The sequence below is a fragment of the Pongo abelii genome, chromosome 5, assembly GCF_028885655.2.
Source record: "Pongo abelii isolate AG06213 chromosome 5, NHGRI_mPonAbe1-v2.0_pri, whole genome shotgun sequence".
Lineage (NCBI taxonomy): Eukaryota > Metazoa > Chordata > Mammalia > Primates > Hominidae > Pongo > Pongo abelii.
This window is the reverse complement of record NC_071990.2, coordinates 76280613-76298026: the sequence shown is the minus strand read 5'-3', so window position 1 is coordinate 76298026 and position 17414 is coordinate 76280613. Positions and strand designations below refer to the sequence as shown.

The 17414-nt window shown below is 38.9% G+C and overlaps 1 protein-coding gene across 12 annotated transcripts in view; it reads right to left on the bottom strand.

The window, feature by feature from the left end:
- The window catches only part of SENP6 (SUMO specific peptidase 6), a 113484-nt gene that overhangs the window by 25760 nt on the left and 70310 nt on the right, over positions 1–17414 (bottom strand). For all 12 annotated transcript variants that reach the window (XM_009242011.4, XM_063724873.1, XM_063724874.1 and 9 more), the window contains 5 exons: positions 14678–14711; positions 14092–14286; positions 12887–13113; positions 11449–11558; positions 11214–11330 (listed from right to left, as the gene is read on the bottom strand). In XM_009242011.4, coding sequence (XP_009240286.4) covers positions 11214–11330; positions 11449–11558; positions 12887–13113; positions 14092–14286; positions 14678–14711 — 683 coding nt within the window. The remainder of the gene's footprint in view (positions 1–11213; positions 11331–11448; positions 11559–12886; positions 13114–14091; positions 14287–14677; positions 14712–17414) is intronic.

The window sequence follows — 17414 nt, the reverse complement described above, 5'->3', positions numbered from 1 at the left end:
GGTGTGATGGTGTGCACCTGTAGTCCCAGCTACTTAGGAAGCTGAGGCAGGATGATCACTTGAACCCAGGAGGCTATCATGAGCTGTGACTGTGATGCTGCACTCCATCGTGGGTGACAGAATGAGACCCTAACTCAAAAAGACGCTGCTTTCAGTTCTTTTGGACATCCAGTCACGCAGTGCTTAAGAATGGGGTTATGTTCTGAGAAAGGCATCATGAGGTAATTTGAAGTTGTGCATCATAGAGTGTACTTACACAATCCTAGGTGGCAGTGTCCTATACACCTAGGCTATATGGTATAACCTACTGCTTCTACACTATACACCTGTATAGTATGTTACTGTACTGAATACCGTAGGCAACTGTAACACAATGGAAACTATTTGTGTGCCCACAGAAAAGGTACAGTAAAAATGTTATTATAATCTTACGGGCTCACCATCACATATGGTCCATAATTGACTGAAACGTTATGTGGCACAAGACTGTATACCCATAAGTGGGATTGCTGGATCATATTGTAGTTCTATTTTTAATTTTTTGAGGGGCCTACACACTGTTTTCCACAGTGGCAGCACCATTTCATAACAGTTTCAATTTCTCCACATCCTCACCAACACTTATTTTCTGTTTTTGTTTTTTTTGTTTTTGTTTTAATAGTAGCCATCCTAATAGATGTGAGGTGACACTGTGTTATTGTTTTGATGCTGCATTTCTCTAATGATTACTGATGTTGAGCATCTTTCATATGCTTTTTGGCCACTTGTATGGATCACTTAAAAAAGAGATAACATCTTTTGACTTATCTATAAAGATTTTATTTTTTCCTTGGATATAGGGTCTTGCTCTGTCACCCAGGTTGGAGTACAGTGGTGTGTAATCATAGCTCACTGTAGCCTCAAACTCTTGTCATGGGCTCAAGTGATCCTCCCATCTCAGCCTCCTCAATAGCTAGGACTATAGGTGTGCACCACCATGCCCAGCTAAATTTTTTTTTTGAGACGGAGTTTCACTCTTGTTGCCCAGGCTGGAGTTCAATGGCGTGAACTCGGCTCCCCGCAACCTCCACCTCCCGGGTTCAAGTGATTCTCCTGCCTCAGCCTCCCGAGTAGCTGGGATTACAGGCATGCACTACCACACCTGGCTAATTTTGTATTTTTAGTAGAGATGGGGTTTCTCCATGTTGGTCAGGCTGGTTTCACCTCCCGACCTCAGATGATCCACCTGCCTCGGCTTCCCAAAGTGCTGGGACTATAGGCGTGAGCCACCACGCCTGGCCTGCCCAGCTAATTAAAATTTTTTTTTTTTTTGTAGAGACAGGGCTTCATTATATTGCACAGGCTGGTCTCCAACTCTTGGCTTCAAGTGATCCTCCCACCTTGGTCTCCTAAAGCCCTGGGATTACAGGTATGAGCCACTGTGTCTGGTCAGCTATGAAGAACTCTGAAACACACCAAAAGGAAAAATGGTATCCTTGAAATGGGGACACAGTTAAACTAAATAGAATATAATCCTGGGCTGGGGGGTGGGTGGGATGGCGGTTCCAAGATGGCCGAATAGGAACAGCTCCGGTCTGCAGCTCTCAGCATGACAGATGCAGAAGATGGGCGATTTCTGCATTTCCAACTGAGGTAACTGGTTCATCTCATTGGGACTGGTTGGACAGTGGATGCAGCCCATGGACGGCGAGCTGAAGCAGGGCGGGGCATCGCCTCACCCAGGAAGCGCAACAGGTTGGGGGATTTCCCTTTCCTAGCCAAGGGAAGCTGTGACAGACTACCTGGAAAAATGGGACACTCCTGCCCAAATAACTGTGCTTTTCCCAAGGTCTTAGCAACCGGCAGACAAGGTGATTCTCTCCCATGCCTGGCTCGGCGGCTCCCACGCCCATGGAGCCTTGCTCACTGCTAGCACAGAGGTCTGAGATCCATCTGTGAGACAGCAGCCTGACTGGGGGAGGGGCATCCGCCATTGCTGAGGCTTGAGTAGGTACACAAAGCAGCCAGGAAGCTCGAACTGGGCAGAGGCCACTGCAGCTCAACAAGGCCTACTGCCTCTAGACTCCACCACTGTGGGCAGGGCATAGCTGGAAAAAAGGCAGCAGACAACTTCTGCAGACTTAAACATCCCTGTCTGACAGCTCTGAAGAGAGCAGTGGTTCTCCCAGCACGGCATCTGAGCTCTGAGAACAGACAGAATGCCTCCTCAAGTGGGTCCCTGACCCCTGTGTAGCCTAACTGGGAGACACCTCCCAGTAGGGGCCGACAGACACCTTGTATAAGCGGCTGCCCCGCTGGGACGAAGCTTCCAGAGGAAGGGTCAGGCAGCAATATTTGCTGTTCTACAATATTTGCTGTTCTGCAGCCTCTGCTGGTCTGGAGTGGAAGGAACTCCAGCAAACTCCAAAAGACCTACAGCTGAGGGACCTGACTGTTAGAAGGAAAACAGAAAGGAATAGCATCAACAAACAGAAAGGAATAGCATCAACATCAACAAAAAGGTCATCTACACCAAAACCCCATCTGTCGGTCACCAACATCAAAGACCAAAGGTAGATAAAATCACAAAGATGGAGAGAAACCAGAGAAGAAAAGCTGAAAATTCTAAATATCAGAGCGCCTCTTCTCTAAAGGATCGCAGCTCCTTGCCAGCAACGGAACAAAGCTGGACGGAGAATGACTTTGACGAGTTGACAGAAGCAGGCTTCAGGAGGTCAGTAATAACAAACTTCTCCGAGCTAAAGGAGGATGTTCGAACCCATCGCAAGGAAACTAAACACCATGAAAAAAGATTAGATGAATAGCTAACTAGAATAAAGAGTGTAGAGAAGACCTTAAATGACCTGATGGAGCTGATAACCACTGCACAAGAACTTCATGACATATGCACAAGCTTCAATAGCCAATTCGATCAAGAGGAACAAAGAGTATTAGTGACTGAAGATCAAATTAATGAAATAAAGTTAGAAGACAAGGTTAGAGAAAAAAGAGTAAAAAGAAACCAACAAAGCCTCCAAGAAATATGGGACTATGTGAAAAGACCAAATCTACGTTTGATTGGTGTACCTGAAAGTGACGGGGAGAATGGAACCAAGTTGGAAAACACTCTTCAGGATATTATCCATGAGAACTTCCCCAACCTAGCAAGGCAGGCCAATATTCAAATTCAGGAAATGCAGAGAACACCACAAAGACACTCCTTGAGAAGAGCAACTCCAAACCACATAATTGTCAGATTCCCCAAGGTTGAAATGAAGGAAAAAGTGTTAAGGGCAGCCAGAGAGAAAGGTTAAGTTACCCACAAAGGGAAGCCCATCAGACTAACAGCGGATCTCTCAGCAGAAACCCTACAAGCCAGAAGAGAATGGGGGTCAATATTCAACATACTTAAAGGAAAGAATTTTCAACCCAGAATTTCATATCTAGCCAAACTAAGCTTCATAAGTGAAGGAGAAATAAAATACTTTACAGACAAGCAAAGAGAGATTTTGTCACCACCAGGCCTGCCTTATAAGAGCTCCTGAAAGAAGCACTAAACGTGGAAAGAAACAACCAGTACCAGCCACTGCAAAAACAGGCCAAATTGTAAAGACCATTGATGCTAGGAAGAAACTGCATCAATTAATGGGCAAAATAACCAGCTAGCAACATAATGACAGGATCAAATTCACACATAACAATATTAACCTTAAATGTAAATGGGCTAAATGCCCCAATTAAAAGACACAGACTGGCAAATTGGATAAAGAGTCAAGACCCATCAGTGTGCTGTATTCAGGAAACCCATCTCACATGCAGAGACACACATAGGCTCAAAATAAACGGATGGAGGAAGATCTACCAAGCAAATGGAAAACAAAAAAAGGCAGGGGTGGCAATCCTAGTCTCGGATAAAACAGACTTTAAACCAACAGAGATCAAAAGAGACAAAGAAGGCCATTACATAATGGTAAAGGGATCAATTCAACAAGAAAAACTAACTACCCTAAATATATATGCACCCAATACAGTAGCACCCAGATTCATAAAGCAAGTTCTGAGAGACCTACAAAGAGACTTAGACTCCCACACAATAATAATGGGAGACTTTAACACCCCATTGTCAATATTAGACAGATCAACGAGACAGGTTAACAAGGATATCCAGAATCTGAACTCAGCTCTGCAACGAGCAGACCTAACAGACATCTACAGAACTCTCCACCCCAAATCAACAGAATATACATTCTTCTCAGCACCACATCGCACTTATTCAAAAATTGACCACATAATTGGAAGTAAAGCACTCCTCAGCAAATGTAAAAGAATAGAAATCACAACAAACTTTTCTCAGACCACAGTGCAATCAAATTAGAACTCAGGATTAAGAGACTCACTCAAAACTGCACAACTACATGGAAACTGAACAACTTGCTCCTGAACGACTTCTGGGTAAACAACGAAATGAAGACAGAAATAAAGATGTTCTTTGAAACCAGTGAGAACAAAGACACAACGTACCAGAATCTCTTGGACACATTTAAATCACCTTAATTTAAAGCAGTGTGTAGAGGGAAATTTATAGCACTAAATGCCCACAAGAGAAAGCAGGAAAGATCTAAAATTGACACCCTAACATCACAATTTAAAAAACTAGAGAAGCAAGAGCAAACAAATCCAAAAGCTAGCAGAAGGCAAGAAATAACTAAGATCAAAGCAGAACTGAAGGAGATAGAGACACAAAAAACCCTTCAAAAAAATCAATGAATCCAGGAGCTGGTTTTTTGAAAAGATCAACAAAATTGATAGACTGCTAGCAAGACTAATAAAGAAGAAAAGAGAGAAGAATCAAATAGACACAATAAAAAATGATAAAGGGAATATCACCATTGATCCCACAGAAGTACAAACTACAGAAGTACAAACTACGCAAATAATCTAGAAAATCTAGAAAAATCTAGAAAAAAATGGATAAATTCCTGGACACATACACCCTCCCAAGACTAAACCAGGAAGAAGTTAAATCTCTAAATAGACCAGTAACAGGCTCTGAAATTGAGGCAATAATTAATAGTCTACCAACCAAAAAAAGTCCAGGACCAGATGGATTCACAGCCTAATTCTACCAGAGGTACAAGGAGGAGCTGGTATCATTCCTTCTGACACTATTTCAATCAACAGAAAAAGAGGAAATCCTCTCTAACTCATTTTATGAGGCCAGCATCATCCTGATACCAAAGCCTGGGAGAGACACAACAAAAAAAGAGAATTTCAGATCAATATCCCTGATGAACATTGAGATGCGAAAATCCTCAATAAAACACTGGCAAACCAAGTCCAGCAGCACATCGAAAAGCTTATCCACCATGTTCAAGTGGGCTTCATCCCTGGGATGCAAGGCTGGTTCAACATATGCAAATCAATAAACGTAATCCATCCTATAAACAGAACCAGTGACAAAAACCACATGATTACCTCAATAGATGCAGACAAGGCCTTCAATAAATTTCAACAGCTCTTCATGCTAAAAACTCTCAATAAACTAGGTATTGATGGAAAATATCTCAAAATAATAAGAGCTATTTATGACAAACCCACAGCCAATATCATACTGAATGGGCAAAAACTGGAAGCATTCCGTTTGAAAACCAGCACAAGACAAGGATGCCCTCTCTCACCACTCCTATTCAACATAGTGTTGGAAGTTCTGGCCAGGGCAATCGGGCAAGAGAAAGAAATAAAGGGTATTCAATTAGGAAATGAGGAAGTCAAATCGTCCCTGTTTGCAGATGACGTGATTGTGTATTTGGAAAACCCCATCATCTCAGCCCAAAATCTCCTTATGCTGATAAGCAACTTCAGCAAAGTCTCAGGATACAAAATCAATGTGCAAAAATCACAAGCATTCCTATACACCATTAACAGATAAACAGCCAAATCATGAATGAACTCCCATTCACAGTTGCTACAAAGAGAATAAAATACCTAAGAATCCAACTTACAAGGGATGTGAAGGACCTCTTCAAGGACAATTACAAACCACTGCTCAATGAAATAAAAGAGGACACAAACAAATGGAAGAATATTCCATTCTCATGGATAGGAAGAATCAATATCGTGAAAATGGCCATACTGCCCAAAGTAATTTATAGATTCAATGTCATCCCCATTAAGCTACCAGTGACTTTCTTCACAGAATTAGAAAAAACTACTTTAAAGTTCATGTGGAACCAAAAAAAAGCCCGCATTGCCAAGACAATCCTAAGCAAAAACAACAAAGCTGGAGGCATCACGCTACCTGACTTCAAACTATACTACAAAGCTTCAGTAACCAAATCAGCATGGTACTGGTACCAAAACAGAGATATAGACCAATGGAACAGAACAGAGGCCTCAGAAATAATACCACACATCTACAACCATCTGATCTTTGACAAACCTGACAAAAACAAGAAATGGGGAAAGGATTCCCTATTTAATAAATGGTGCTGGGAAAACCGGCTAGCCATATGGAGAAAGCTGAAACTGGATCCCTTCCTTACACCTTATACAAAAACTAATTCAAGATGGATTAAAGACTTAAATGTTAGACCTAAAACCATAAAAACCCTAGAAGAAAACCTAGGCAATACCATTCAGGACACAGGCATGTGCAAGTACTTCATGACTAAAACACCAAAAGCAATGGCAACAAAAGCCAAAATTGACAAATGGGATCTAATTAAACTAAAGAACTTCCGCACGGCAAAAGAAACTATCATCAGAGTGAACAGGCAACCTACAGAATGGGAGAAAATTTTTGCAATCTACCCATCTGACAAAGGGCCAATATCCAGAATCTACAAAGAACTCAAACAAATTTACAAGAAAAAAAAAACCCATCAAAAAATGGGCAAAGGATATGAACAGACACTTCTCTAAAGAAGACATCTATACAGCGAACAGACACATGAAAAAATGCTCATCATCACTGGTCATCAGAGAAATGCAAATCAAAAACCACAATGAGATACCATCTCACGCCAGTTAGAATGGCAATCTTTAAAAAGTCAGGAAACAACAGATGCTGGAGACGATGTGGAGAAATAGGAATGCTTTTACACTGTTGGTGGGAGTGTAAATTAGTTCAACCATTGTGGAAGACAGTGTGGCGATTCCTCAAGGATCTAGAACTAGAATTACCATTTGACCCAGCAATCCCATTAACTGGTATATACCCAAAGGATTATAAATCATGTTGCTATAAAGACACATCCACATATATGTTTATTGCGGCACTATTCACAATAGCAAAGACTTGGAACCAACCCAAAAGTCCATCAATGATAGACTGGATTAAGGAAACGTGGCACATATACACCATGGAATACTATGCAGCCATAAAAAAGGATGAGTTCATGTCCTTTGCAGGGACATGGATGAAGCTGGAAACCATCATTCTCAGCAAACTATCACAAGGACAGAAAACCAAACACAGCATGTTCTCATTCATAGGTGGGAATTGAACAATGAGATCACTTGGACACAGGGCGGGGAACATCACACACCAGGGCCTGTTGTGGGATGGAGGGCTGGGGGAGGGATAGCATTAGGAGAAATACCTAATATAAATGATGAGTTGATGGGTACAGCAAACCAACATGTCACATGTATACCTATGTATCAAACCTGCATGTTGTACACATGTACCCTAGAACTTAAAGTATAATTAAAAAAAAAAAAAAGAATATAATAATCCTGATGTTGAGTAGATCCTGCTGGTTGATGGTGTTGTCGAGTTCTTCTATATCCTTGTTGATTTTCTTTCTAGTTGTTCTATCAATTGTTGAGAGGAGGTACTAACATCTCCAATTTTATTTGTGGATCTGTCTGTTTCTCCTTTCAGGTCTATCAGTTTTCGCTTCACACATTTTACAGCTCTGTTGTTTAGTACACAGGATTAGTATGTTTTCTTGGTGGATCACTCCTTTATCATTACATAACATCCTTCTTGATCCCTGGTAATTTTCTTTCCTCAGAAGTTTATTTGTCAGACTCTGCTTTCTTGTGTTCAATGTTTGTATGGTATATCTTTTCCATCCTTTTTCTTTCAACCTATTTAATATCATTACTTTGACATTCCTTGTAGACAGTTCACTGATTCCTTCCTCTGTCTTTTCCATTCTGCTATTGAGCCCAGCCCCTGAAGTCATTATTTCAGTTTTGTATTTTGACTTCTAAAATTTCCATTTGTTTCTTCCTTGTTTTTTATATTTTTGTTTTTTTGTAGAGATGAGTATTTTGCTATGTTGCCCAGGCTGGTCTCAAACTCCTGGCCTCAAGTGATCCTCCCACCTTGGCCTCCAAAATTGCTAGGATTACAGGCATGACCCATCCATTTGTTTCTTCTTTATATTGTTTTGAGTTTTCATTTGTTTCAAGAGTTGTCATCATGTTCATTAAAACATTTTTATGATGGATGCTGTATCAGTCCGTTCTCTCACTGCTCTTAAAGAACTACCTGAAATTAGCTGGGTGTGGTGGTGAGTGCCTGTAATCCCAGCTACTTGGGAAGCTGAGGTGGAAGGACTGCTTGAATGTAGAAGGCAAAGGCTGCCGTGGGCCGAGATCGCGCCACTGCACTGTAGACTGGGTGACAGAGCAAGACTCCATCTCCACAAAAGAAAAGAAAAGAAAAGAAAAGAAATACCTGAGACTGGGTAATTTATAAAGAAAAGAGGTTTAATTGACTACAGATCCACAGGCTGTACAGGAAGCGTAGCTGTGGAGGCCTCAGAACTTGGAATCATGAGGGAAGGTGAAGAGGAAGGACGTACATTTTACATGGCCGGAGCAGGAGTAAGAGAGAACAAAGGGGGAGGTGCTACACACTTTTATAAACAACCAGAACTTGTGAGAACTTACTCAATACGACCAGGATAGAAAGGGGGAAATCTGCCCCCAGAATCCAATCACCTCCCACAAGGCCTCTCTTCCAACATTGGGGATTACAAATGGACATGAGATTTGGGCGGGGACACAAACCTCAACTGTATCAGATGCTTTAAAATCTTTGTCAAATAATTCTGACATTTGTGTCTTCTTGGTGTTAATGTGTATTGATATTCTTTTCTCATTCAGTTTGAGATCTTCCTGATTCTGGGCAAGGCAAATGATTTTCATTTTGAAATCTGGACATTTTGAGTATTATGGTTTTTGTTTTTGCTGGCAAGTATGTAGAGCAATATAATTCTTGTGTTTTAGCAGACTTCCTCTAGCACCACACTCCAGTGGGTAGTAGGGTGTTACCTCATTATTGTGAGACAGGACTAAAAGTACATGTTCTCTACTAGACCTCCACTGATACCAGAGAGCTCCCTGTTACTGATGGATGGGGGTGGGAGGCCTCCAATAGGCCTCCACTGATACCATCTCTAATGGAGTTCAGGGGTAACTTGTTACCCCTGGGACTGGGGTGCAAGTCCAGGCTGTATAGTTAACTTAATTACCTTGGGGTCATTGTAAACTCAAAATTATATTTAGCCCTTATCTGCCCTGATCTCTGCTATATTGTTAACACTGAGTATAATCTCCTTTAAAGCTCTCACTTCCCTTCAATTTCTCTTCTTACTTCTTCAACAGCTTTGGAAATTATTCATGGGAGCCTTTTTATTCCCGGTCTATCTCTTAAAATGTAATCTCCAGGATCTGTCCATATACTCTTTTCCTCATTCTATATCCCTACCTAAGCAATTTCATTCATTCTCACAATTAAACAACATCTTACCATCTCTGTTGGTCAGAACTCAACCAAACTCTAGCACCATTTGCTCAACTGCTTATTGGCACTGTCCTTTTGTTATATCACAGACATCTAAAAGGGAACTTATCCCCTCCTAACCCAAGCCTGCTCTGCTTCTGCATTCACTGCTTTAGTGCCAACATCATTTAGCAGGTCTTTTGAGCCAGAAAACTAGGAGCTACCTGGTACCCTTTTCTCTCCTCCTTAATATCCACTTAATTAGTCCTGGAGTACTACTAATTCTATATACTAAACAATTCTACCTCATAAAACATCTCATCATTTCAACTAAAATATCTTAATTAGGCTTCTTAAATAATCTTAATTAAATTTCCTTAAATCACCTCTCATCTAGACTTCCACAATATCATGCCTATCAAAATGGTCTTACAGAAATTCAATTATGATATCATTTCTCTCATCAAAACTTTGCTCTTTATAACAATGTGTTTTCCCACCAAACTGAGTTGCAACCACCAACAGGCTATAAAATCAATTCAGCAGATTCCAGCATCAATTTTTAAAAGTTTTGTTTTGTTTAATGAAACACAGTATTAAGAAACTAGAAAATATTACAGAGAACTATGCATACTGATGCTAAGTTCTGTTTTATTTCATATACATGTCCATTTTATATCACAAACCAGTAAAAACATACAAACTGATACATGTATAAACATATTGCACATAGGCGTATACATGTGTATGTTGGGTCATGATGTATATTGGGTCATAATATAAGCTCTTCCAGGAAAGCTTCCTGGTCCCTCATATCTCTCAACCTCCAAAGATAATGAAGCATTCTCTCATCTGCTAGGTCTGTACCATGTTGATGCTTCTATCATTGCTTTAATTCTGTATTTGTGCTTCCTACAAGACCATAGACTTCTAACACTGTACTAGGCATTTTTCCTACTACTTGATATGTACGATCTCATTTAATTCTCACAACTCCTGTTTTGGGGGGTGGGTGTGAGGGTAGAGTTTGGCTTTGTTGACCAGGCTGGAGTGCAGTGGCGCCATCATGGCTCACTGCAACTTCGAACTCATGGGCTCAGGTAATCTTCCTGCCTGAGCCTCCCAAGTGGCTGGGACTATAGGTATATGCCTGGCTAATTTTTAAATTTTTTGTGAAGACAAGGTCTCACTTTGTTTCCCAGGCTGGTCCTGAACTCTTGGGCTCAAGCGATCCTCCCACCTTGACCTCCCGAAGTGTCAGGATTATAGACATAAGCCATCTCCCTGGCCCAATTTTCACAACTCTTTAGATAGAATTCTCATTTTTAAAATGTGCAAAGACAGAAACAGATTAAATAACTCCCCAAATGTCACATAGTAAGTGGCAGAAATGGAATTTAAAACTCAAAAAGCCTGACTCTGGAAAACAAAGACATAAGATATGACGGAATGTTAAATAAAGATTTAATAAAAGATCAGTGGAAAATTAACTTACTTCAAATAAAAGTCTATAATAACATCATTTAAAAATTCTCCTTCATTTAGACAGTGCAGGTCCTCATTGGTAACAGAGATGCCTCCCTTAGCTGGAGGTGGTGGATATACTATCAACCTGTAACAAAATTAGAAGGCAAGCAAATAAACAAATCTATATATATATACACAACTGAAATGTAATAAAACAGAGAAAGACATTTAGGATCATTGCAAATATAAAGGAATTCTCTCACTTTTCTACTGGGCCAACGAAGATGGTGTGGTTTTCTCCAGTTTCTTCTTCTTCATCAAAAAACTGAAATTCTTGTTTGCTTCTAAGTTGTATTTTAGATTCAAATGATACCTGGTAAAGGAAATTAAATTAGCAATTTACAGTCAATTAGGAAAAGTTTCAATAAAAAGGGTAAGCACAAGGCAAGAGTGCTTTTCAATGCAAAAGGATTAAAAATATGGAACTAAAAAGTATGCATGATACTTAACAATTAAAAACAAGAAACAGGCAAAACTAGGGGCCACTTTCTTATTATCTGTAGCTTCTAGATAGTGACTCTCCCAACTTATTTAACAGTAATTTTTCAGTATCTTACTTCTCTAAGATCTCTACTATCTACATTAAATTAGATAATGCTGGTAAAATTCAAATAACCTTTCAAAAAAACCAAAGTGGTTTTTGCCTCTTAGTTCAATGGCTAGGCAATCTATAAGATGTAGGGGCAGAGGCTCAGGGAACACAGTCTAATGAGTTTCAGCCCTCCATAAAGCTAAGTGAAACAGGTTCCTCGGAGGAAAGAACCTTCCTCTGAAGTTTGAGTCCATCCCAGTGGCATTATGCTGCTCTTTTCTTCCTCTGGCACTGTCTCCCATGCAAACTATGCAAAAGAAAGAGAACCATTTCCCTTTCTTCTTTTGTTCTTTTCTCAACCCACTTAACTATATTTACGGCTCTTCTCTGCGGAGTCCTTGCTCAACTATCACCAAGATTGTGCTATGGATAGCCATATTTCCAAGTTTGTAGGCAGTATGAGAGATTTGTTCCCAATAAATTAGGTCAGCAAAGCTAAGCTGTTGTAATAGGAAATAAACTTAGAGTTTTAAAATTATGTTTGTATTATTTACCATTATACTATGTGTTATAGTAGTATTGTGGCCTTCGCTTCAGGTGGCTTCAGAGTTACCTAGCTATATGTATAGTTATTTTAGTACTAGATACATGTTTTGACAATAAAGATCAAATAGCATGTATTCTTCATTTCTCAAATTTTCAACCACATATGCCTATATTACATACAAATGTACACCACGGACCACAATTTCTTCAAACCTAAGACACAGGGTAACCAATCCATTTGAATGTAGCAGTGTGTGCATATATATGTTGGAAGTAGGGTATAAAGAAAAAAGGATGACAGAAAAAATGATGATGAAAAGTAAAGATAAGGATAGAATGTGGAGGAACCAAAAATGCTTCTGAGACCTGTATCAAGTGCTATTTGGCACCTACCCACCACTGTTTTGACACAAGGTAGTTTACAAATCACACATAAAAGCAAGTAATTCTGAAATAAAATTAAAAAGATTTAACATTGAAATGAACAGTATTAAAATAAAACATATTTCCCTTTAAAACTACCCACAATTTAAGAATATTTTTAAATTAAAAAACATAATTACAGTTTTAATTTTGTTTTCCTTTTGCCCACAACTTCCTTTGATGCTCTCTTCAAAGGTTCTTGTACAGGCAACAAGTCTGCCATTAGCTTCTTCAAAGGGAATTTTCGCAAAAAAATTGGAGATGTTATTCTTTATACCAATTTCATTAATGATACTTTCGAATACCATATTTGCCTGAGGATCAAGGCCATTTTGAAAAATTAAAATTATATATTGTTCTTCTAAATCTGAAAAGAAATAAATATAACTTTAAGTCCAAAACAACAAAAGAAGTAAATAGATACTTTTAAAAGGAGTAATTATTAATTCTTTCCAGGAGGATAATCAGAAATCCCAGTATAAAGGTCCACAACAATGTCTGACATACAGTGGATACAGAACAATCACTGCAAAGACCAGTATGTGTTACATGCCAAGGTCACCTAAGTTATCGGAAGGAACCAGAATACATTACTCTAACAACAGTTCAAGAACAAATCTATTCACGTATGTAACTAATTTACTTCATCTAATAAATCTAAATCTATAGTCTTAAAGATATGTTAACATTTTTGTCAAACACAAGTAGAAAATTGCCATGTGAACTGGTAGTATCTCAAGAGAATCTAACTGCAAAACAGCTTTTCACTAATGTGCCACCTCTTGCAGATTTAGTGGTAGCTAACATTTTTTTTCATAATTAAGCTGAAGCAGCAATTACTGCTGAAATGTGTGTATCTTCTAAGCAGTCAAACCATGCTTTAAGTGTTAAAGGTAAAGGAAAAAAACCTGGAGAACCACATCCATGTATTATAAAGACTTAAAGCCCATTTTAGGAACTTAACAACTTCCTATTCAGGCCAAGTTTCAAGATTTCCAGATTTATATGGCTGATTTATATTTAATATTCCTATCAGTTAAAAAATTTTATTTTACTCAGATTACAGTGTTAGTTAAGAGTGCAGAACTTTTGGGTTTTAATCCACTTAGAAACTTTCTAAATCAGTAAGTCTGGGTTTTATCGTCAGCCCTTCCACTTTCTGTGAGCTTTTCCTCATCTGTAAAATGGAGAAAGTAATATCTATTTCACAAGGTGGCTGTGACAATTGCAGATAACATACATCTAAGGCATCTGTCAACGTGCACTCACATTTTGCTATTCAACAGATATTGTAAATACAATATCTATTATAATTATCTATTATAATCTGTTTTACACAACTTACTTGTTAATTTATTTATTCCTTTACAATCATTCCAAACTTTATCCTCCTTATTCATTTGCAGTTGCATGCTCAGCTTTTGATAAACGGCTGGAATTGCTTGAAGAAATACTACAGGTAATTTTCGGACATTACACCATTCACATTTAGTTAGATCAGAGGTATTTAAAATAATCTCTACAGGATCATGGTCTGGTTCTGGAGGAAAACAAATGAAATGGAAAAATAATTCTTAAGAGGGTAATAGCATGAATGAGGGAAATTGTGAGGAAATACAAGTTTAAATAAATGTAAGCACATATTTATTATGCTCTATAAATCATTACTCTTGTGGGTAATTAAAAAAATCTTTATAACTGCCTTAAAGCAGCTTTTTTATTTTTTCCAAATGAAAAGGGGTTTCTAAAAAGTTAGGCTCTGTGATATTTCTGAATGAAATTACACCAAGATATATGCCCTTTGATAAGAAGATATATGTAACAACTAACCATCTTAATAAATTCTATGAATATTATTTAATCTTTTATTCCTGTAAAGTGCTTTGGTGTAAAGAAAGCTTTGGTGAGTAAAAAGACATAAAATAGCTTACCGTCTAGCTGTATCTTGATAAAATCTAAACAAAACTAAAAAAAAAGATGAATTAGTATTGCTCTAGACTTACAAAGAAAGGCAGGCTTCACTTTTTTATTCAAATACTTAGAATGTTTCTTATATTACTCGTTTATCTCTTAAAATTCCACAGAGAAGTTGCTATAACATTATAATGAACATCTAAATATTGCTTACCTAAACTCACTAACTGTTAAACTGTTAACATCTTGCCACATCCCTTCCATCAGTCTTTCTTTCCTTTTTTTTTTTTTTAAACTTTTATTTTAGGTTCGGGGTACATGTGCAGGTTTGTTATATAGGTAAACTGCACATCATGCGGGTTTGACTTTCACTCAATGGTTTTCGCATCATTGAAGGTCCTTGCCTGAATTACTTATTACTGGTGGTTACAAAATGGTATTTTCTAACTAATTATTTCAATGTGGAAAAGACACATTAAGCCTATTATAGCCTGAATTAATTATTTTACAGAAGAGGGATTCAAAAAAGGAGGTAAGTACTTTGAAATGCATTAAAAAACAAGATAAATGAATATATACAAGGATGAATAGATATATGGAAAGCAAATACAATAAAATGCTAATAGTAAAATTTAGCTGGGATTTATATAAATGTTCACTGCAAAATTATTTCAACTTTTCAGTGTGAAGATTTTTATAATATAAAAAGAGAAAAGAAATATAAAATAAATTTAGCAATTACTACAATAATTAATTGCAAAGTCTAGAATGTCACTAAACACACTTTCTAAAGATTGCATCTGAAAGGAATGTGTTAACTGGTTTCTCTGGGAAGTAACAAATCATGTGGGGACATTAAGCATGGGTACCGGCAGGGAATGGTGGCTTTTAACTGTTATCCCAGCATTTTGGGAGGATCGCTTGAGCCCAAGAGTTTAAGACCAGCATGGCCAACATGGTGAAACCCCGTCTCTACTAAAACTATAAAAAATTAGCCAGGCATGGTAATGCATGCCTGTAATCCCAGCTACTCAGGAGGCTGAGGCAGGAGAATCGCTTGAACCCAGGAGGCAGAGGTTGCAATGAGCTGAGATTGTGCCACTGCACTCCAGTCTGGGCAAAAATAGTTGAGATACCATCTCAAAAAAAGAAAAACTTACCTGGGTATAGATGGCATGTGCCTATAGTCCCAACTACTCTGGGGCCTGAGGTGGAAGGATTGCTTGTGCCTAGGAGTTCAAGGTTACAGTTGGCTATGACTGCAGCACTGAACTCCAGCCTGGGCAACAAAGAGAGACCTCATCATTTAAAAAAAAAAAAAAAAAAAAAAAAAAAAAAAAAAAGAGTACTGTAGCTTGCGAAACATTCTAGCATACGTGGATGTTGACATTATATGTTTTGGAAAAATGTTAGCTGATTCAAAAAGTGTCAATAAAGATGACATAAAGCATTCACTCATTCATTTATTTATTTGAGAATGAGTCTCGCTCTGTCACCCGAGCTGGAAGGCAGTGGCACAATCTTGGCTCACTGCAACCTCCACCTCCCGGGTTCAAGTGATTCTTCTGCCTCAGCCTCCCTAGTAGCTGGGGTTACGGGTGCACGCCACCACACCCCCACTAATTTTTGTAGTCTTAGTAGAGATGGGGTTTAACCATGTTGACCAGGCTGGTCTGAAATTCCTGACTTCAAGTGATCCACCTGCCTCAGCCTCCCAAAGTGCTGGGATTACAGCCACCACACCTGGCTGACATAAAGGATTTAAATAAAATTGTTGCATAAGATAAAGGAATTGAAGGAAGTTATATCTAAATATTTGTCATTTAGAAATATCTAAGTAAGTCACACATTAATATTACAAGTAGACACTGGGCTGGGCGCGGTGGCTCACACCTGAAATCCCAGCACTTTGGGAAGCCAAGGCAGGTGGATCACCTGAGGTCAGGAGTTTGAGACCAGCCTGGCCAAGATGATGTAACACCATCTCTACTAAACATACAAAAATTAGCTAGGCATGGTGGCAGGCACCTGTAATCTCAGCTACTCAAGAGGCTGAGGTAGGAGAATTGCTGTAACCCGTGAGGTGGAGGCTGCAGTGAGCCGAGATTGCGCCACTGCACTCCAGCCTGGGCTGACAACAGTAAGACTCGGTCTCAAAAAAAAAAATAAAGATAGACATTGGTCTATTTCATCTACGTTGTGAAAGTTTCTAAATTTAAACTGAATGAAAACCTTGGTTTTATATCTTCTCATGTGAAAAATGAATTTGTGTATATGTGGTATTCCTAATAATATATGCCATTTTACTTCTTTAAAAAAGCACTTGCTTTTAAATAAAATGGACGCTTCTAAATAACGCCAATTGGCCGGGCACAGTGGCTCACACCTATAATCCCAGCACTTTGGGAGGCCGAGGCGGGTGGATCACGAGGTCAAGAGATCGAGACCATCATGGCTAACACAGTGAAACCCCCGTCTCTTCTAAAAATACAAAAAATTAGCTGGACGTGGTGGCCGGTGCCTGTAGTCCCAGCTATTCAGGAGGCTGAGGCAGGAGAATGGCATGAACCCAGGAGGCGGAGCTTGCAGTGAGCCGAGACTGTACCACTGCACTCCAGCCTGGGCAACAGAGTGAGACTCTGTCTCAAAATAAATAAATAAATAAATAAAAATAATAATGCCAATTATATCACTTAGCAAATTAAAATGATTAAATTATCTAATAATAAACAAGTGTCGAATTTTATAAAACAT